The 24,102-nt window shown below is 36.3% G+C and overlaps 1 protein-coding gene across 2 annotated transcripts in view; it reads right to left on the bottom strand.

Moving 5' to 3' along the window:
• LOC145291907 (solute carrier family 15 member 1-like) overlaps positions 1-24,102 on the bottom strand; it is a 166,290-nt gene that overhangs the window by 107,229 nt on the left and 34,959 nt on the right. Inside the window, exon 1 of one of the 2 annotated variants that reach the window (XM_080137739.1) lies at positions 6,354-6,469. The exons of the other annotated variant lie outside the window; for it this stretch is intronic. Coding sequence (XP_079993865.1) covers positions 6,354-6,405 — 52 coding nt within the window. The 5' untranslated portion in view covers positions 6,406-6,469. Of the gene's footprint in view, positions 1-6,353; positions 6,470-24,102 lie in introns of those variants that run through there. 2 annotated transcript variants of the gene reach the window in all.

Below are 24,102 nucleotides of genomic sequence, written 5' to 3'. Positions count from 1 at the left end.
CGTCTGAGGGGTCGAGCTTCAAAACGATACTGATCTTGTGAAAATCAGTCGCCTCTGTCGAAAGTTTTAGGCAGACATGCAAACATACATACATACATTTATATATTGGTAGCTCAAATTTTCGACCCAAACCGATTAAAAATCTTGCCCTATCTCTAAATATCGTTTATGTAAAATTTCAAATGTTTGAGTAATTTGGTAGAGACCGCAGTGGTCAAATTTTTTAAAACTTTGACCCCTATTATGACCCTTAACATTTATTGTTTTGGGCTCAACTCAAGTTATTAAGTTAGATCCATGTCCAAGGAACCTATATATAAAATTTAAATTGTTTATATCTAAAATTCGCAGAGGAGTTTGGTAGAGTTCTCAAAGGTCAAATCGTTGAACTTTGACCCCTTTACAGCCAAATTTGTGGCGGAAAACGGATTACAAAGATTTTCCCAAATCTCAATACCCTGTATATCAAATTTCGAGTCTGTAGACTGAAAATTGACAGAATTATTGCGTAGGGAAATGAACACAGACAGACACACAGACACTTTCACTTTTATAGATATACTGGCGTTGCCCGGGTGTGTGGAGGTGTATGTTGAGCAAAAAAAAAAAAAAAACAAAAACAAAAAAAAACGGTCAATTTTTTTAACTTTGACCCTATTATAGCCCCTTAACATTTATTATTAACAAGTTATTAAGTTAGATCCATGTCCAAGGAACCTATATCTGAAATTGCAAGTGTTTAGACCCAAAATTGTCGGAGGAGTTTGGTAGAGTTCTCAAAGGTCAAATCGTTGAACTTTAACCCCTTAACAACCAAATTTCTGGTCAAAAACGAATTACAAAGATTTTCCCAAAATCTCAGTATCCTGTATATAAAATTTCGATTCTGTAGACTAAAAATTGACAGAGTTATTGCGTGGGAAAATGTACACACACACACACAGACACGTTCACTTATATATATATATATATATATATATGAGAGAGAGAGATTATTTTTGAACATTTTTCTAATCCCATTCTTCTTCACTTTCAGATCGTTTATTTTTATCTATTTTTATCTATTCATATATGTATTTCCATATCCCCTATTTACTGTTCCTATCTCCTCTTTTTTTATTTTATTTATTTATGTTTTTTACAGGAAAATCACCATTTATCAAGGCCCGGAGGCCACTCGGGAGTAAAGGTTATTGTGTGTACAGTAATCAATGGGACAATATCGTAGTAATCCTTAGTAATGGAGATCTGATAAAGTGTCTTCCTTAAGGGGGTGGTTTATCAGGAATTTGTTTATGTTGGACTTTAAGACATCCTAGTTGTAGTCAGGTAGGAAACAGGCAAATGGAAGAGAGTTCCACAGGCGTGCACTTCTGAAAAAGAAGCTTTGTTCATGGAATCTACGTTTTGATTTAGGCATAGATAAAGAGTGGGGAAAATTACTGACAGTGGTTTCAGCTAGACGGGTGTTTTTCATAAAAGATTAGCGAGGGGGGACCAGAGATTGGAACTCAGACGAGCACTTTCCATGGAAATAACCATAAAACAATGACAGGCTTGCAACATCCCTTCTGTGGGAGAGAGGTTGCAGGGAAGAGAAAAGGGCATCCCCCACGAGGCTACAAAGTCTATTTTGTACTCTGAAAAGGCTGGATAGGCTATTTTTAGCAGCTCCTATCCAGATATGGCAGCAGTACTCCATCCTTGGACGTACTTGGCTGTTATATCGATAGAGAATTGCATCAGCAGTGAGATATCTACTGGAGCAGTAGAAGGATCCCACCATTTTTCTAGTGACCTTGGCAACGGATTTGATGTACGTGTTCCATTTCAGATCAGGAGTAAAGATCAATCCTAGAAGCTTGTCAAAACATGGAGCTTCCCCAAGACAAGAGCCATCCATTTCAATTGATGCCCGATGGGGATCTGAGCGTTGATAATATAAAGATAGAAGCTTGGTTTTAGATGCATTAAAAGTAACCAGCCACCTCTTCCCCCATTGTACCAGTACCATGCGCTCAAGATCACAGGAGAGAGAATCAGAGAGAACTTTATCATTTATGGCTTTTGAACTGTTGCTATAGATGGTCGTGTCATCAGCAGAAATTTCAACTAATGATTTAAGTATGTGTTTTGGGAGATCATTGATGTAGATCAGGAAGAGAGTTGGGCCCAGGATGGAACCTTGAGGGACACCAGCATTAATACTGAGGCCTTCTGATTTCTGCCCATCAACCACTACTCTTATGAGCCTATCAGAGAAATGATTTAACAATTGAGAAAACATTTCCAGTTATACCGTAGCTGGAAATCTTGTGAAGTAGGCCTTTATGCTATACTTTATTGAAGGCCTTTGATACATCAAGAGCAATTGCCCTAGAAAGGAAGCCTTTGTCAAGAGATTCACTAATCCTATGAGATATAACTGTTAGCACATCTGTTGTAGATCTAGCAGAACGGAAACCATATTGCATGTCAGTAAGAAGGTTATTTCTGCTGAGATGGTTGACTACTTCTGTATGGATTCCAGCAACTTACTCATGACACACAGAAGACTTATTGGTCTGTACTGAGAGGGAGATGACCTGTCACCTGAATTCTTAAATACGGGGCATACTGATGAGATTTTCCAATGTATTGGGAAGTAATTCTCCTTAAGACAATGCTTAAACTGTTTTTTAAGTATGGGAGTAAGTTCTGGTTGAAGTTTTTTCAACATTATAATTGGAATGCCGTCAGGGCCAGTTGCTTTGCTGGAATCAATGTTCTTGATTAGCTTGGCGACATCATGCACAGATATTTGTATGTTGCATAGCGTGTTGTCTGTTATAGGAGGAAATATGGGGAGTTGATAGCCTTGGTCACATTAGCTGCAAAGTTCTTGGCAAATAGTTTGGCTTTGTCTGATGCTGACGAAATGATCTAAGGTCCATTGATGATGGTTGGGATAGAACGCACACTTCTGTTCAGGATTCTGTTTGCTATTTGCCAAAATTGGTGGGAACCAAGCCGCTGCCCAGCTACTTTGGATTTAACGGACTGAGCATATAGTTCTCTTGCATTTTTTATTACTCTTTTACAGTGGTTGCTGGCAGTCCTGAAAGCAGCTTTAGTCTCAGTGCATCTATTACATTGGTAGCTATAGAAAAAGTGATTGCTGTGCGCAGCACATTCTCAGGAGAACCATGGCTGGCTGTTGGAATTTTTTGGATGTATGAATCGGTCTATACCTACAATTAACCATTCAGTCAGGTCTGATACTATAGAGGACACATCCTTTTTAAACATGGAATGCAGAGGTAGATCAGATATAAATATACGGAGGCTATCCCAGCCAGCCATAGAGTATCGATATACTGTACAGTGGAGAGGTACGTCTGAAGACTTGTTGCATTTCATTTTTATCTTAACTGATACAACCGAGTGGTCAGAAGATCCCAGAGGAGATAGAATGGAACATGAACATAGCTCAGGAGAAGTTATGAGAAAAAGGTCTGGAAGGCTTGCATACTAGCTGGTAGTATCAGGTACACGGGTGGGTTCGTGAACAATCTGAGAGAGGTCATAGGCGATGGAGAAGTCATGACAGAACCTCCCCTCATCATCTGTCTTGTTTGAATGGGTCAGCCATTCCACTTTGTGAACATTGAAGTCACCACAGATGTGAATGTTAGCCGAAGGATGAGCAGGCAGGATGTGGTCAATTTTCTTAGATATGCTCTTAAAGATAGTAACTCTGCTTTTGTCGGGGTGATAGAGGGCAAATATAAATGCAGTGGTGTAAGCAGTACAACCCGTAAGCACATATAAGGTAAATTAGGATCTTCTCTGGAGATATCCCTACCACACGGAAAGCTATCTTTAATGTGAGCACATATTCCATGCCCATGGCGATCTTGGGGGTCAGATTTAGATGTTAAGTTAGAGTATCCATTAATTATGAACTCATCTAGGGAAGTGGTTGGCCCTATGCCAGTTTCGCTTAGGAACAATATGTCTGGTTTCGTCTCCCGCAATTGGGTTTCAACCTCTGGAAGGTTGGAACATAGACCCCTGATGTTAGAGAAGGAGACATGGTAGTAGGGGTCTACATAGGAGGATGGGGTTTGAGGTTTGTTCGTGTTTTTTTTTCTGGAGATAATTCATGTTGAGGTTTTGGGATTTGTGGAACAGGTTGACAGATTTGGTTAGAGCAGGTTAGAGAGGGAAAGTAAGAGAGAAATCTTTTTTTGTAGCACATGATAAGGTAAAGCCGTTACAATTACTTACTAGTATGGCATCGAGAGGCCCCACCAGAGACTACTGCATGGTCCAGAATCCATTCACCAAATGGCAATACTTTGCACCTGCTGAAAGGACAGCCTCTTTAGTGGTTCGGGTCCCTGACTATCAAGTGGATAACATCAGCCAAGATAAAACGTTTACCTCCAGCACCTTTACGAGTGACATGGCCAAGGATAGACATAGAAACAGAAAATTTCTGACATCTCAGGCTACTGTTCACGCAAGTACTGCCGACCTAGCAAGCAGCTTTTTCTTCACCCTTTATCAGAAAAATCACTCATTGGAAATGAAGACTGAAGGATAAATAAGGAGAAGCAAGAGTTACTAGAGCTGCCGATAACACATCCACAGTGAATTATCTACTGTATTTGTTTTTTATTTTTTATTTCGTATGTTACTTACAGGTTTTTAAAACCTGAGCTTAGAAAAATATAAGCAACCGTAACATTTTGTTTTCTTTAAATAAATTCGGAGCATTTTAAACTTATTTCAGGTTTGTATTTCTTTTGTTCATTTCTCTTTGTTTGCTTGTTTAATTTTTCCCCTTTTTTTCCCCCTTTAATTTGTTACCATAAAAAGCGAATTTTGGTTACAACCCCAAAATTTTGTCACAGCAGCGGAAGATTTTGCTTTTAAAATTAAATAGAAAAAGACAATTAAAAGAATCGTTTTCAGCATCGGAAACTAGATATTAATACTAATTTTTCCAATTCCGATATCCTCAAAAGTTCCGATTTTTCTGATTCCTGATTCCGATTAATCATCCCAACACTAATATATATATACATACATATACACATAAATACATAAATATAGAGTAGCTTCCTTCAATCTTGACAGACTATGGATACTCACTGTAAGAGTTCCTGCACATGGAATTTTTGTGGCAACAGTTGCGCAATACCCAACCACACGTTTCCTAAGTTGGTGTTGTTAAATACAGGTGGCAAGTGGAGGTTCTAGACAACTGGAAACAATGCTGAGATAAGCGGAGAGCACATACAGTGCCTAGAATTCACCCATCTAGTACTAGCCAGGTTCAATGTTGCTTAACTTTGGTGGTCTGATGAGAACTGGTGTGTACGTGATTATGCCATACACATAAATATATATCTATAATATAAAGCTGAATGCGTGTGTGTGTGTCTGGTCACGAATAGGCTCCTATATGGTTGACTATTTTAAAAAATTGATTACATATAATGATAGATGTATCGAGACACAGGAATGGGTAGGTTTGATCCTGCAGAACGGTGGTTCATTAAAATTGTGGGGTCTGCGTTCGCGCCTGGTCCACAAAGTATGGAAATAAAAAATTTAAAAATTAAAAAAAAAAAAAAACGTTTACAAGTGTTTTTGATATAGATGTACATAAGAATACTTTGATAAGTATGTTTTAACTTAAATAGGGATGGTATAATAAAATTGTGCGGTCTGCGTTCGCGCCTGGCCTCCAATAGGCCTCCATAGAATGGAAATATATCACAAAATTTAACAAGGTTTTTTAATATAGATCCACATAATATTGTGATAAGTGTTTTAGTGTGAACAGGTATGGTATAATAAATTATGGGGTTTATTTATTTTATTTTTACTTTCATCATATTTTGCTTTGGTTTTGATACCCTCCGAATTCGAGGCTATCTCTTTACAACTCTTCCTTTTCATAACCTATCATACTTTAATAAATCAGAGTCCATTTTCTGTAGGCTGTTTTTGAACCCAGTCAACGACGGGTACTTTTGCTAGTATATATATATATATATATATATATATATATATATATATACACACACACACGTTATTACATACATATATACATATGCACACACAAGTCTTTTCTCCTCAACTTATTTACGAAATTCAGCAACAGAGTTTTTAATATAAAATAAGAAAAAAAAAACAAAGAAAAATAACAGCTGTACGGAAGTTGAAACTTGTGCGGCGAATGGCGAATAATTGGGCGCGTTTAAAAAGGAAAAAAAAAAAAAAAAAACACTGCAGATGATATCAGTTTAATAATTATGATAATGAAGATACCATCAGAAAAATAGCGCAGTAGTTCCTACCTTCCATGGCATTTTCAAATTCTAGATTAAAGTCATCTTCGCTGTCAGTCATTGTTGACAAATATGGCCACTCGAGGACTCAACTCGACGCGTGTCACGAGTTAAGTAGGTCAGCAGCTCACTCAACACACACACACACACACACACACACACACACACACACACACACACACACACACACACACACACACACACACACACACACAAAGAATAAGAGAAGAAAAAAGTGTCTTTGTATTTTTTACTATCTTTAAATAAAATGATCAATGATATGATGAAAAAATTGACAATCAAAAAACAAACAAAAAACAAATGATTTAACTGAATCTGTAACATATGATTGGTTAAATTAATAACAAGACTATTCATTTAATAAGACATAACCGTTTTTACTATTTCTTCCACATCCATCGAATAAGCGTTCTCATTTTTCTTTTCATTTAACGCATGTCCTTACTGACCAGGTTTCACTTCCATATATCATCACACTCCGTACACATGCTATGATAGATTCTTCACTTAGTTGACTGTGGTGCAGAAATTCCTTGAACTAACTTCATCTACTCCTAATTCTTGCAATCACACTAGCACCTACTCCTCCATGTGTTCCAATATTATCACAAAGGTTACAAAACTTCTGAACAACATCAATAACTTCGCCCATCTAAATATACTTTCTGTACATCTGAGTTGTCATCTATTTTCATGGAAGGAGGAGTAAAATTCAATTGGACTTAACTAGATCCACTTTCCTTAAGAATTACTTCTGACTACTGTTGGAGGGAAGAGGGTGAGAGGATCTAAACGTCCATATTCATATTAACTCTACACAATGACCTGACGTATCGATCTCTCATCTCAAATCACCTCGAATCTACTCTCTACTAAGATAACCCAAATCAGCTAATCATACACTGCCTTGTAACTAAGAGACATGATACTCATCAAACTTCTTGTAAGACATCCATAGCAAGAACTTGTTTTTCTACCACAATGGAAAAGACTTCTCCTTTTTGCTCCAAGTGCCTTGAGGAGCAGAAATCCTCATGGATAGAGGATAGAGCTTCTCTGGAACACATTACCGTAGAACTATTTCTCTGCTGACTACAATATAATCTGAATTTTTTAGATGAGGATTGATAATTTGTATTATTTGGATCATTCAGACTACTGTTCTCATCTCGAATGTTATTTTCACAATGTTTCGCTTACAAGTGAATTCGACAAGATACACCTGAAGAAGGTTGGAGGTTACATTGATCAAGACGAGAAAAGTAGTCTGAATATTTTTATTTTTTTTTTTACAAAGGAGTCACCACTTATCAAGGCTCAGAGGTCACTCGAGGGTAAAGGTTAATGAGTGAATGGTAGTTAATGGGACAATATCGTAGTAATCATTAATAGTGTAAATTTAGTAAATTGGATGGCTCATCAAGAACTTGTTCATATTGGACTTGAAGACGACCATATTGTAGTTAGCTGGAAAGCTGGGAAATGGGAGAGAGTTCCACAGGTGTGCAGTTCTAAGAAAGAAGCTTTGTTCATGGAATCTATGTTTAGATTTAAGCGCAGATAAAGAGTGAGGGAAATTATTGATAGTGATTTAGATGAGTGTTTCATGAAAGTTTGGCAATGACAGGGGCATAGATTGCAGCTCAGACGAGCACTTGCCATGAAAATAAGGATACAGTAAAGACAGGTTAGAATATTACAATTTTAAATAAAAACATTTGCTTTTATTTATTAAAATAAATATTTAGTACAACAATCATTAATTTTACATACAAGTTTTTCAATTTTTTTTATCAACTATGGCAGATTTTGAAATGGTAAATTATATAAGTTGTAGAAAAGCAGTATGGAATTTCCATGGAGTTTCGCCAGTCTTCTTCAAATCCATTGTCAACGAGCACTCAACATGAACCTTCCCATGAATAATCAAACTTAATTCATTGCATCAATCAGTTTCAGCTGACAAGCACTTGATTCGATTAATGCTATCCTGGAGTTACTCTCGGCCTTGATAAGTGGTAAAAACAAAAACGCTTCATTCATTATACACTGACAAATCTAGTATATAAAAATCAGAATCTTCAACATTTTGCAGAAACCAGTCTTTTTGTTTTGGTCTCCTTTTTTTTTTTTTTTTTTTGTTTTTTTTAAATGATGCTACCAAATCAGGCTGTCTGATCTAAAATGCACCAAACATTGATGTTATTTTTTCCTTTTTAAAATTCAATCACACAAAGTCAAAAACAACAATTTCCCTCTACAAAAAAAATCAAACAAGACACCATGAATAAACATTTGAAGATATAAGAACTTGAAGCATAAAACCTTTTTCCTAAGATTACTGAATTCTGCATTAAATAATTCCAAAAGCGTTGGTATACCATAAAATAAAAACAACCAACCAAATAATTTTTTAACTGATGCAAAATCTGATTTTTTTTCAGCCAACAATCCAGCTTTTTAATTAGCATTTTGAAGACTGAAGCAATGTCAAAGACTCTACGGTTTCTGCACTTATATTGAAATATGAGCTATTTGTGGGTGTAGACTTCTAGAGAGAGATGGAAGTGGGAACGATTCTATCAAGTTGAATGCTACATGGAATCTGAAGAAATTCGCATTCATTTGTTAAATAAAAAAATGGATTGTTAAGTCAAATGACATTAAATCATTCGCAACAAATAGATTGCTTTTAGAATGTGAAATAATTTCTTAACACTAAAATCAAATTTATTAGTTGTTGTTTGTTTGTTTTTATTGGTTCACAATGTTTCGGCCAATTTCCTCTGGCCTTCGTCAGGTGGTAACCGCGACGGATAGGAACTTCGAATCTCCTAACAACAACAACTAATAAAGATGAGACTAATAGTCCGAAATAAAAATAAAATTAACATAAAAATGCTCATCTCAAAATAAAAAATTCCAATTAAGGAATAATATATATATACTAAAATCAAAGTTTTAAAGTTAGAGTCAGAGGCTTTGGAAGGAGTCATAAGAATACTAGAAATATGAGTTTTTTTTTGTTTTTTTAATCCTCAAAGAATCAACAGAATCTGAATATTAAAGATTTTAAAAATAAGAATCGGAGTTAGAATTTTTGGAATCCTAAGAGTCGGACCTTATAGCTTCTAACTGAAAACCTAACTAAAATGTAATTCAACACGTAAGTTATATTCTTAGCCCTTCCCTTCACTGGGTGAATTAGTCTGTCAGAGCTTCTTTCGCTAGGCCCAAGCCCAAGTGCCTCTTCATTGTTTATTATTGGTTGTAGATGTCTTTTGTAATTAAAACTTTTCTGAGAAGATTTCCGGATTTTTATTATTCTCCACCTCACTTCATACCATCAATATTTTGAAGTGTTTTGTTGACAAATATAATCATACATTTTAGTTTTGTCCCCAGTCAAAATAGCAACAAATATCCAACAATTTATCACCATCATATCGTATGAATCTGAAGATTCTATTGTTTATTGTTTCCCCCCAATATTTTTGTAGTCAAGTCTTTCTAGAAAAACATTGGATACTTATGGAAGGGACCATGAGAAAGTTGTCAACATCCTAAGTGAAAATGATGTTTATGGAATGAACTGGATTCAGACTTAGAGCACCCAGGGCTTCAGCCCATGTTAACCACTTGACCATTGTCACCTCTCAACAAGTAAAACTTTTTCAGGAGTAAGGTTTTAACCCTTTTTTGTATTGTTGAGGTTTTGCCCATTTTAAGCATTACAAAATAAAATGAATGAGAAACGACTACTAAAAGAGAAGTTTTTAATTTATTTTACTGAATAATGATTATGGCTAGCACCAAGACTTCAATAAGACAGCAAAGAGGACCCACAAAAAACAGATCTTTTGGAATTTGGCTGGAATATTAGAAGAAAAACTTGATTGAAGCAATTGATAGTAAACATGAATAACAGGGACGCGTTTCAGAGGACTTTAACATACATTCGCCACAAAAGAACTTTACTACCACAAACATCAATCTGAATAAAATCAGACTCAAAAGCCAACAGATAAAATGGTAAATTATGCACGTTTATATTGAATCAAAATTTACTCATTTACATAACCGACCACAACTTTATTTGGATTATTCAGACTACTGCTTTTATCTTGAGTGTTATTCTCACACTGGTTTGATCAATGCAAACCTCTTTCAGTTTGAATTGACACTCGGTGCAGGCAATACTAAGAATACATTTGCAATTATTTCTACTTGGTGAATTATGGATGTTTATATTGAACCCAAAATAACTCATTTACATAACTGATCACAACTTTATTTGAATTATTCAGACTACCGTTTCTTTTTTTGGTCTCTAAGAGTGAGAGACTAGTGATAGATGCACCAACCCAGATGTGGCAACAATTCTCCATGCATGGGCAAATTGTGGCTGTGTAAAGATATAGGATGCTCTCTGGTGCAAGTAATTTTTTAGTTTCTTTGCGGCAGCCTTGGCAATGTCCTCAACGTATTAGTTTATATTCATGTTGCCTGTGATTGTTAGTCCAATGTTTTAATCTTGAATGTTATTTGCACAACGTTTTGGCCAATGTAGCTAACAAAGCTTTTTCCAAAATAATTAATTAGATATTTATTTTTAAAACTACATTTGTTTTTAGTGATTGTGATAACAATTACATCTGCCATTAAAGCACCTCTTCTCTCATCTTTCTAAATTATACAAAAGATTAACTTTTTTTAAAAATCTTCATTATATCTAAAAAATTTTTATCTTTAATAAAAAAAGGTAAACAATTATTCAAGAATATAGTTTTATTTGACCAATTGACATTCCACATTTTCGTTTAATTATATAACTAGTTGATCCACTGACTTAGTCGGATTTGGACCTTAGAATTCACGTTTGTCCGTTCGTTCAAAAATTCTCAATGACTACTCATTACATTTTTCTGAAATTTTGCATAAAGTTACAGCTCGGCAAGGGAGGAAATGTAACATTCTCAGATTTTTTATAAAAAATTTTATTGCACTCCTAGGGGGTCAAAAGGGGTCAAAATAGCCAAAAATAGTACTTTTCAGGACATAAAATATTTTCCGATCATTAGATTTTGCTGAAAATTACCCAAAAGCAAGACCATGTAGATATACATCTGGAAACACAATATTTGACCCAGGGAAAATTCTGGTTGAATCCTCAGGGGGATCAAAATGGCCAAAAATAGCACTTTTCAGGACATAGAATCTTTTCCGACCATTAGATTTTGCTGAAAGTTACCCAAAAGCAATGTTAACGAGCATCTCTCCCCCCCTCTCTGGCTTTCTTACTCTTCTTTCTATTTTCTCTCTCTGTGTCTCTATAAGAGAATAGAGAGGGAGAGAGAGAGAGAGAGAGAGAGAGAGAGAGAGAGAGAGAGAGAGGTGAGTAAACGTGGAGGTAGACACGTTTACCAGAACCAAAGGTCAGCTGACTAAATTACGTATGTGTGACGTGGTTGGCTAGATCTGGGAGATTTGATTTGAGCTTTGAAGAAGACGGACGTTTTTCCGTGGTCCCCTCTCTTAACTGGGGAGGGGGGAGACTAACGCTGACGTGTGTGAAGAAGAGCCCACACAAGAGATTTCACTTTACACCTGCTGCAGAACCTCTGGGGAAAGTGAAATAAAATCTATAAAACCATTTCATCGTCTTGGAGTGATAAATCTTCGTCAAACAGGTATCAAGTCTCCCTCCAGGATGAGAAATTGCCAGATGGTTCAACAGCGAGAAACAGAGGTAGGTTCAGAAATTACATGTCACACACACGATTCCCTTTATGATAATCAAACACACAACCATTTATGTTAGAGACAATCACACGGAATCTTTCTTATGTTATATAGAAAACGTAAAATGTGCCCCTAAATGAAGAACTCTATATAACATATTCAAATGTAACGAAAGCTCAATTTGGTACCTCTCAAGGATAAACTCGATGATTGAATATATAACAGCAAGACTAAATGGATATACATCTGGAAACATAATATTTTATCCTGGGAAATTTTTGGTTTTGTCCCCAGGGGTCCAAAAGGAGTAAAAATGGTGATTTTTAGCCCAAAATGGACAAAAATAGCACATTTCGGGACATAAAATCTTTTCCAACCATTAGATTTTACTGAAAATTACCAAAAAAGCAAAACTCCACAGATATACATTTGGAAACATAATATTTGACGATGGGAAAATTCTGGTTGCGTTCCCAGGAGGTCAAAAGCAGTCAACATCACCAAAAATAGCACTTTTTGGTACATAAAATATTTTTCGACCATTAGATTTTGCTGAAAATTACCCAAAGCAAGCCCACATGGATATTCATCTGGAAATGTAATATTTGACCTGGGAAAAAGTCTGGTTTAGTCCCTAAGGAGTAAAAAGGGGTAAAAAAAAAAAAAAAAAAAAAAAAAAAAGATGTGGATTTTATGAAATCCAAATGAAAAATTCTGGTTTATTTGTTTTTGTCTTAGGTAAAGAGTTAGACACAAGGTTGGTTATGAATGTGGGGAAAATCTAGCTCCCAAAGAGAGGCACTCTGGATAGGAACAAAAATAAGATTGCTTCAGTCTATAAGGATATTAATTTCTAGGTTGAATTTGATCGGAATTGTTTTATTGACATTTATGCATTATACGGACAGTGCCATTGTTAGGGGCGAAAACTCCAATTTCTTCTTGGAATAGTGACAACCCTCCCCCCACCATGTTAAATAATAGGTTTCAAAAAACGTTAAAGAACATCACGCTTAAACTTTACTTTTACCAAAAAAGTTATTGAATTGTTTTCTCATCTAAATTTAATAAAACATAATTTCTTCTTGGTCAAATAACACACAAAATAAATAACACCAAAATACTTGAAACCAAAAGTTATTGTATAAAAATGTATCCAAATATAACTGTAAAAGCATTTATTGAAAAAATACATTTTTTCGATTAAAGCAACATTACTTAGCCTTTTGGCTAGGAGCAAAGTGTAGTACCTGTTCTCATATTACACATCCTCTTTTCTGTCCTCAGTCAGGGGAGGAAAAATCCTTTTAGACTGAGGCAATTTTTATTTTTGTTACTTTCCCCACATTAAAAACTGACCTTGTGTCTAACTCTGCCCTCGCGGTGGGGGCGGGGGGGGGGCAAGTAAATAGGAACATTGGATTTTTTTTCAAACTGAAGCTCAACATAAGAAAATAGAATTTTAATAAAACTTAAAGCAACATTGGATTTTTTTTTCAAATAATTTAATGGAAAGAAGTTGCCATAAGACAAAAATAAAATTTTAATAAAAAATTGTTTGAATTAAAGTAAAACTATAACAAAATATAGTTTTAATTATTGTCACTGTGTAATTAGGTTGAAAAGTTGCACCTCCCATCCGTTGTTCAATGAAACCCAATAAAACAATGTTTTTACAATTTTATTTTGATAAAATAAATGTTATTAATGCTTTTATATTTAACAACCTGCACTATTTGTTAAATAGTATTTACAAGTTAAATTAAAGTTTTACGATATCATTTTTATTAAATTGTTAGGTGAAAGTACAGAATAGTTACAAAACACCCTCCCCTATCAATATTAATAGGTTTCTAAATATTAACACTATTATTTCGGTGTGGGTGCAAAAGTATATGTTATTTTTGTTGCATTTTGCTTGTAAACACCAAATTTCACAAATTTCTTGTTTTTTAATAATCAATCTATCTCTTCGTTTTTCGTAATTTTTGGATATGTTAGTATTTTCGCCATGACAATTATGTAGGTACCATTTGTTTTACATGAAATTCAATATTTCATTTGCTCGAAAAATATAGAAATACCAATTGCCTTTTTACCGCAAAAAGTGTGGCTTCTTTTTTGAATTTGGCCCTTTTTTCTTAAACATTTGGCCTTGAAAAATAATCATAGTCTGGCAATTGTGTATTTTGGCCCCTTTCATACATAAGTGCCAAAACTGCTATAACTTACTCTTTTTAAGTTATTATTGATACAAACATGGTTTGAGTAAAGATAATTTGTTTGGAAGAAATGCTAAAATCATTTCACTCTAAAGAACTTATGTGACTGAAATAGGAATTAATGTGGCAATCCGGCAAATTATCCATTTTTTTGTTTTTCATTTAATAACAAAAATTATCAGCATTACTCGGTTTTTTAAAGTTTTCAAATTTCTTTCTTTCTCATTTGAACAAAATTTCTATAAATTTGATGCATTCCGGTGAGATAAATTGTTTTAAATTTTTTGGAGATGAAGATTGGTCTTAATTGTTTGGACTATTGCTCTCATATTGGTAATTGTTCTCATAACAGAATCTTTTCCGATCCTTAAATTTTGCTGAAAATTACGCAAAAACAAGACCATATGAATATACATCTGGAAACGTAATATTTTACCCTAGGAAAATTTTGGGTTTAGTTTTTATTTTTCTCCAAAAATTCATACTTGTCTCTAAATAGGCTCTTTGAATGGTACTGAATTCAAATAAATGCATCGTTTCTCATGAAAGGGTGTTATTTGGCTGTTTTACCTTGACGTTTTACATCAGGTCAGGGGTTTAAATGGGGAGAATAGCAAAAATCAGTTGGGGGACCATATGGTTTTTGGGTTGTTTTGAATGAAAATTTATTTTCATTTTTATACTTATACAAAATCACATTTTTCAACTTTTAATATCAAATAAATAATCTATTTCCTAATTAATAAAATGTTCAGACACAGTAAATTTCAAACACTGGAACATATAAAATAATAGCAATAATCCTTTTTGTTGTTTTTCTCCAAATAACAGAAATATAAAATGAAAACGGTTTCTTTGTTCTTTCTGTAGAAGGTTACAGTTAAATTAATTGGTGCCTGTAGTGTGTGTGTGTGTGTAGTTGTTTTTGATAGAAGACTATAAAATAGAAATTAAACAAATAAAAACGCACCTTGTTTTGGACGAGTAGTTAAAAACAAAGTGAAAAGGAAAAAAGTTAATAACCGATAACGCAATTGTCAGGCATTTACACAATTAAAACGATATAAATACAAATGGCAGCCATTAGAGAAAGGAAATTTAATTTGAAATGTTACTGTAAGATGAAAAAGTTGAATGCAAAGATGTTTTAGGAGAGAACATTAAACGTGACTCAAGTGATATATCAGTTTGTTTTGTTTTATTGGACTCAATGTCCAGTTTTATGGAAGTTTGTCAGTTAAAACAGTTCCATCTGCTTCAGTCTTGTCTGAAATTTGTCTGATGAGGAGTCATGTTTGCAAATCTTCTTGAATCTCACTTCTAGACTTCTGCTAGAAGTTCAGGATAAACTATTGTGTCGACATCTATACATCTGTGATCTTAACAGATTGTAAAGATAAATAAGATATTTTAAAAATACATACAAAGAGTTAAAGAATAAAGTTGCTTTTAACTTAATAGAAATTAATATTTCATCAATAACTTTTGGAAACATTAATTACAATAAAAATCATTGGATTAAAATTTGTAAGTTAAAAAGCCAATACAATACAGAATTATTTTTCTTTTTAAATAAAAAGTTATTTTCTAAAAAATTTAAAATCAACTTAGTTCCAACTATATACATCTTCATCAGACATGGAATGAAGGAATCCGCTTGTTTTTTTTTTAATTTTTTTATTCTTTTTAAAGAAATTAACAAGATTTTACAAATAATCTTTGGAGATTAAATTACAAAAAAAAAAAAAAAAAAAAAAAAAACATTGTTTCCAATTTTTCTGCTATCAATTAAAACTATAATTGTCACCCTAAAAGAACCAGAATTGCCAGATCCTGAAAATTCAAAGAAAAAAAAAAAGACTCAACATATCCTTAAATTTCGAAAGATCCAAGACAGGTTCTCTTCAGAGCAATGAAGTTAAAGAGTGTTGGGTTAAAGTTAGGACTAATACTGGCCATTTGGAAATACAAGGTGATGTAAACAAGCATTCTACTCGAAGGTATACATAGGTACCCATCTCGATGGGGAGGGGGTTATAATCAGTGACAGACTAACATTGTGCCATGTGGGTAATTCTGACCATCTGTTCAGCTTAATACAAAAGCAGGCATTGCTTCTGTGAACAATATATATATATCAACAGCTGGCAGAGATTTGCAGCACTTCTCACACTTGATGACAGTGCTAAGGTGTTAACTGCCAAGTTCTATACAGTAATGACACAGACAGGACATGAGATCTAGGGAAAATACTGCTGGAAACTTCATCCATGGGTCACAAATGAGATATTGAAGCTGTGTGATCAAAGACAACTAAGAAAATGAAGAACACAGCAATTGAAACAGAAGCATATAGTGAAGTCACAAAGATAAAGAATAGCATGAAAGTAGCAAAAGAAGACTGAATAGAAAAACAGTGCGCAGATACAGAGATCAACCTCAACAGTAATAGCAAGGGGGCTTTCTCAGTTGTGAAAAACCTCACAAAAATTCACTCATTCACAAAAAAGACAAAGGTTCAGCAATATCCAAGATAATCAAGGACAGTATCACACTGAAGAGCAAGGGATTATTGGTCAGTGAACAAAATATTCTTCAGAATTATATAACCACCAGGTCAAAAGAGGATCTTCATGTTCTCATCAAGAAACCACAAATAGAGGTGACAACCCAATGCTATGGAAAGAAATAAAAGCAGAACGACATGCACTGAAGAATGGTAAAATGGTTGGAATAGACAACATTCAAGCTAAACTGATAAAGCATGGGAGAGAGACAACAATCGACATGCTCACCAAAATCTGTAATGAGATCTGGCATACGGGAGAATGGTCAACACCTTAGACATATTTTTATTATTTAGATTCTTTGGACCACAATTCTCAGCTTGTGTGTTATTTTCACAATGTTTTGGTTGAAAGGAGATCATAGCTGAAGAGCAGGCTGGTATTCATAGAGGAAGAACAGATCTTCACTGTAGTTCTGTGTGAGAAATATAGTCAACGTCAAACAAGACATCACGTCTTCATTGATTTTAAAAAAGGCGTTCCACAGGGTGTGGCATGATGCATTATGGGCCACAATGAATGAATGGACGAAAAATTGATCAATAGTATTAAACAGCTGTATGCAAAGGTCACTAGTGCAATAATAATGCAGGGCAGAGTGGACGACTGGTTTCATACATCAGTAGGCAGCACCAAGGCTGCCTCCTCTTGCTGACTTTGTTCAACATCTTTCTGTAACAAATAATGACGTATGCTCTTGAATATTGGAGCAATGCTCAATGAAGAAGGTTCAAAGACTGAAGTCCTAGCAAGGGTGGTACAGACAGTAGTAGCAATGGCAAAATTAAAATGAATATGGAAGGACAAATCTATCAATCTGTTAAGTTGAAGCTTCTACATGTGTTAGTCCTATCAATGTTTTAACATGCATGTGAAATATGGACACTAACAGTAGAACTACAAAGAAAAATGCAAACATTTCAAATGAGACGTCTATGTTGATCATCGGCGGTCACTCGTGTCCGAGTAAGACTGTCCTCCGTTGTGGCTTCTGTGGGTCCTCAGGTGAGCATAGAGCCCAATCCTAGACCCAATTAGTCTTGTGCAATTTGGGCAGATAAAGGTAGTGGTGGTGGGGTGGGGTTGGGTGTGTCTGGTTAATAATCTGTCCTTTCTGTGCTTGCGTTTATCCTCAGCAGCTTGATTTAGGTCACTACTATAAAGCGCAGCACCTTTGTGGACAGCGCTCCTCCATGCCAACCTGTTCCCAGCCACGTCCTCCCATGTCTCAAGGTCCATGTGAAACCGCTTCAGATTTGCTTTGATGTTGTCCTTATACCTCATCTTTTGGCCACCCTGGGCACGCTTTCCCTCAACAAGCTGAGAGTAGAAAATCTGTTTTGGGAGGCGGAGATCCGGCATTCGGACAACATGACCAGTCCATCTGAGCTGGCGTTGAGCAACAGTAGCGGTGATAGTGGGAATGTCAGCCTCACTCAGGACGCTGGTGTTGGTGCGTCGGTCCTTCCAACTAATTCTGAGGATTTTTCGGAGGCATCTTTGGTGGTACGTCTCCAGGGTTTTTACGTGCATCCTGTATGTGGTCCAGGTCTCCAATCCATAGAGAAGAGTGGGCAGCAAGACAGCTTTATATACCATGATTTTGGTCTTTGCCAGAAGGTCACGGTTCTCAAATACTCTCTTCCTTAGCCTTGAGAAAGCCCCACTGGCACAGCTGAGACGGTGTTGTATTTCATCATCTATGTTGGCTTTTGATGATAGGATGCTGCCTAGGTATGGGAAGTGGTCCACATTTTCCAGTCTAGCATTGTCGATGGAGATGTTTGGGGGTGAGACTGGAGTACTGTTTGGTGGTGATTGATGGAGGATTTGGGTTTTTTTTTATATTAATTGTTAGTCCTAGCTGTTTGTACGCCCTCGTGAAGGCAACCAGTGTACACTGTAGGTCCTCTTCTGAGAGAGCTACAAGGGCGTTATCGTCTGGATACTGTAGCTCCATAATGGATATGGTGTTCGTTCCACCTTTGGCCCTAAATCTGTTGATGTTAAAAAGTCGCCCGTCAGTTCTGTACATAATCCGAACTCCATGGGGAAGATGTTTGTCCGTGAGATGGAGGATAGCAGTAATGAAGATGGAGAACAGGGTTGGGGCAATGACACATCCCTGTTTCACTCCCGTGTCAACCCTGAAGGGCTCTGTTTCATCTCCACTACTACTGAGGACTGTAGCTGACATATTGTCATGTAGCAGTCTCAGTACCCGAATGTACCTCTCTGGGCATCCAAACCTTGCAAGAACCAGCCAAAGGGCTTGACGGTTCACAGAGTCAAAGGCTTTAGTAAGGTCTATAAAAGCCATGTATAATGGTAAATTTTGCTCCCTGCACTTTTCTTGGAGTTGATGAGCAGTGAAGATCATGTCCATCGTGCCTCTATTTGGTCGAAAACCACTTTGGGACTCAGGAAGGATGGTTTCTGCAAGGGGTGTAAGCCTGTTGGCCAAAACCCGAGCTAGGGCTTTCCCTGTGGTAGAGAGGAGAGAAATGCCCCGGTAGTTCCCACAGTTTGCCTTGTCTCCCTTCTTAAAGATGGAGACCACTAGGGCATCTCTAAGTTGTGCAGGGATTTTCTCTTGTTCCCATATTTTGAGCAGCAGGGCATGGATGTGTCTGAGAAGATCAGGCCCGCCTTTCTTCAGGATTTCTGCTGGGATGCCGTCAGAACCAGCCGCCTTATTGTTTTTCATCTTCCTAATTGCATCCCGCACCTCTTCCAGACTGGGTGGTTCTCCCATGCTCTCAATTATGGGCTGTTGAACCCTCATGGACAACAAAACAAGTGATCGACCCGAAAGAAGAACTGCCATTATCTCAAGAGAGCTAAGGAGGTTCCAGATTGACATAGCTGCGCTCTCTGAAACCCGACTGGCTGACGACGGGCAGCTGAGGGAGGAGAAAGGCGGGTACACCTTCTTTTGGAAAGGAAGGCCTGCAGAAGAGCCGCGTATCCATGGCGTGGGCTTTGCTATAAAGAACAGCCTCATCCGCCACCTCAATGAGCCCCCTGTTGGCATCAACGAACGCCTAATGACCATGCGCCTGATGCTTGCGGGCAGCCAAATGGCCACTGTGATTAGTGCGTATGCTCCAACACTTGATGCACATGATGAAATAAAGGAGACCTTTTATGCTGACCTTGACACCATTTTATCCGGGGCCCCCAAGGGGGACAAGATAATCCTACTTGGGGATTTCAATGCCAAAGTGGGACGAGACCATCAGCACTGGAGAGGAACGCTTGGAAGAGAAGGAGTTGGGAACATTAACTCAAATGGTACACTCCTACTGACAAAGTGCTCAGAACATAACCTGATCATCACGAACACACTTTTCCGACAAAAAAACGCATTCAAAACATCATGGATGCACCCTCGAAGTAAAATCAGGCACCTCATTGACTATGTCATTGTCTGTGCCAAAGACCACTGTGATGTGCTGAACACCAGGGCAATGACCAGTACAGACAATTGTTGGACCGACCACCGTCTTATTCGCTCCATCATGTCTATCCATTTAATGCGGAAGCAAAGGATGCAAAAAAGACAGAGCCGACCAAAGCTCAACATCGAGCAGCTGGGCGATATCACCTACCAACAACACCTCCAGGCGGCTCTTAGCGCGGACCTGCCCAAGCAGTATCCGTATGACGCTGAAGAGCACTGGGACAAGCTGTCTTCTGCCATCATGGACTCCAGTATAAGCATCCTAGGGCAGAAAAAGCGGAAACATCAGGATTGGTACGATGAAAACAATACCGAAATCCAACAGCTTATAGACACCAAGAGGCAAACTTTTATCACCTGGCAGAATAACATCAATTGCAAGGTTAAAAGAGCTGCCCATGCCAAGGCTAAAACGGCTGTCCAATCGACAGTCAGGAAGCTGAAGAACCTCTGGTGGATGAAGAAGGCTCAGGAGATCCAGCAGTTTGCTGACTCTGGGGACACCAGAAGATTCTTTGAAGCCACAAAAGTGGTATACGGCCCCAGCTACCGTTCTCTGACCCCCCTTCGGTCTAAGGATGGGCTCACGCTGCTGAAAGGAAAGGGAGAAATAACAAATAGATGGAAAGAGCATTACGAGGATCTTCTGAACAGGGACACCACTCCAGAGATGGGGGCCCTTGAAAAACTCTATGTTGATCACATCACAAATGAAGTAGTACATACAACTGTCACAAAACATTTAAGAACTGCTAACAGAAATATAATATAGACCTATAAAGATAAATAAATTTTATAATAGTGTATAATTTAATATTAAAAACATTGAACAATAAAAATAAAATTTTGGATACTTATGTATTTTTTGTTGCTGTGCTGAAATAATATTATTTTGAAAGCCATTCTTAACATGGGGAGGATGTTTTGTAACTATTCTGTGCTTACACCTTACAGTTTAAAAAAAAAAGAATGATATTGTGAAACTAATTTATTCTGAAAAACTATTTAAAAATAGCATGGTATCAAAAACGTATAAGCACCAAATTTTGGTTTAATTTTACAGTAGATATTGTTCTTGAACGTACATGCTACCGCACTATTTTTATAGTTTTTTTTTTTTCAGTTTAAATTCAAGTTTCACGATATTTTTTTTTTTTTTTTTAATTATAAGGTGGAAGCACAGAATACTTATAAAACACCCTCAGCTCATCATTAAGAACGGTTTTCAAAATAACATTATTATTTCAGCACGGCACCAAAAATACATAAGTACCCAAAATTTCATTTTTATTGGACAATGTTTTTAATTTTAAATAAAATAAAATATTTAAAACCTCATCTTGCATTATATTTTTTTAATTTGTTAAACAACATAGTTAATTTAAATTAAATTTTAATCACATGATTACATTTTCAAGAATTATGTGCTTATATTTTACCCATTTAAAGTTTGTAAAACATGTAAACAAACTTTTGCTTGATACAGGTGTCGACCTTTAAAAGTCCCTTTTAGTGATTACCTGGTTTGAGGATATTTGTACAACTAAACGGCAAATCTGCCTTCTGTGCTTCAACTAACAATTTATTAAAAAAAACAAAAACAAAAGGTAAATTTTCACATTAGGTCCACCTTCACAATTTTTAACATGGGTAGGTTGGGGGTGTTTATTCCGAAAGCCATTCTTAACATGGGGAGAATGGTGGTATTTATTCCAAAAGCCGTTCTTAATATGGGAAGGTTTTTTTGGGGGGGTATTCATGGCCGCCAGTGAATTATAGTGCACAGTAAAGGTCTTTATATGTCGAAAACTACTTGCCTCTGCAAATTTTAAATGAGATTTTCTTATTCAGCATAGTCGAAAACTTTTAAAAGTAGACATTTTAAAGAAAATTGTGGAGGTGGACTTAATGTAAAAAAAAAATACCAAAAAGATATTGTGAAATTTAAATTTAACTTGGAAAAACTATTTTAAAATAGCGCAGTACCAAACATAAAAATAGACAGAAAAATAGACAGAAAAATACCCCCTTCGGGTTTGTACTCGCACAAAGATTTGAAAAAGTTGTCAACAAAATCAAATATATAACAAGTAAATGTTTTCAAAGGCAAGATAAGTTACTTTTCTACCTAACTGGATAATTTTTAGCATTTTTATTGGGTTTGTATTACTGTACACATAGATTCGAAAAAGTTGTCAAAAAACAAATGTATAACAAATATTATCAAAGGCAATATAAGTTACTTTTCTACCAAACTGGATAATTTTTTAGTGTTTTTATCTAATGTAAAATGTTTATTCGGCTCGAAAAACACAGCATTTACCACTATATTTGAAAATTACAAATGGCGGCAGACTGTTAAACATGTTAAGTTTGGGAAAATGAGTTAAAACTAAAAAACTGTACAAATTACTGTTAAATAACCACCGAATATATGCCAGCCTATGTCACGGTAACATATTGAGTGAGTTTTTTTTTTTTTTTTTACACAGGCATCACCACATTATCAAGGCCAAGAGGCCACTCAAGGATAAGGATTAAAGAGTGTACAGTAGAAATTGGACAATATAGTAATCATTAGTAATGAAAATTCGGTAAATTTGATAACTTATATGGAACGGCTCATCAAGAACTTATTTACGTTAGACTTGAACACAACCATATTGTAGTCAGCCGGAAAGCAGGAAATCGGAAGACAATTCCACAGGCATGCAGTTCTAAGAAAGAAGCTTTGTTCATGGAATCTATGTTTAGGTTTAGGCACAGATAAAGAGTGGGGAGAATAATTGATAGTGTTTTCAGCTAGACGAGTGTTTCTTGTGAAAGTTTGGCGAGGGGGGACCATAGACTAAGCTCAGTCAAACACTTTCCATGAAAATAACGATACATCAGAGACAAACTTGCAACATCTCTTCTGTGAGATAGAGGTTGCAGGGAAGAGAAAAGGACATCTCCTACGAGGCTACGAAGTCTATTTTGAACTCTATCAAGGCAGGACAAGTCCTTTCTAGCAGCTCCTGCCCAGATGTGGCAACAGTATTCCATCCTTGGACGTACTTGGCTCTTATATAGATAGAGAATTGCATCAGCAATGAGATATCTACCGGATCGATAGAAAGATCCCACAATTTTTCCAGCGGCCTTGGCAACAGATTTGATGTACGTGTTTCATTTCAGATCAGGAGTAATGGTCAAGCCCCGAAGCTTGTCAAAATTTGAGGCCTCCTGAAGACGAGAGCCATTCATTTCAATTGATGCCAGATGTGGATCAGAATGTTTATGATGTAAAGAGAGAAGCTTGGTTTTAGATGCATTAAAAGTAACCAGCCACTCCTTTCCCCATTGTACTACGTGCTCAAGATCAGAGGAGAGAGAATAGGAGAGAACTTGGTCGTTTACTGTCTTAGATGTGTTACCATAAATGGTAGTGTTGTCAGCATAAATGTCTACAAATGATGTAAGGGTGTGATTTGGACGATCATTAATATAGATCAGGAAAAGAGTTGGGCCCAGGATGGACCCCTGAGGGACACAAGCATTAATACTGTGAGCTTCTGATGTTTGCCCCTCAACTACTACTCTTATGAACCTATCAGAAAGAAATGATTTAATAATTGAGAAGACATTTCCAGCTATACCATAGCTAGAGATCTTGTGAAGTAAACCTTTATGCCATACCCTATCAAAGGCCTTAGATATGTCAAGAGCAATTGCCCTAGAAAGGTAGCCTCCGTAACAGTATT

Source organism: Euprymna scolopes, chromosome 13 (genome assembly GCF_053919585.1).
Source record: "Euprymna scolopes isolate OS-2025 chromosome 13, ASM5391958v1, whole genome shotgun sequence".
Classification (NCBI taxonomy): Eukaryota; Metazoa; Mollusca; class Cephalopoda; order Sepiida; family Sepiolidae; genus Euprymna; species Euprymna scolopes.
Note: the sequence above shows the minus strand (reverse complement) of the source record. Positions and strands in the feature narration are given on the sequence as shown.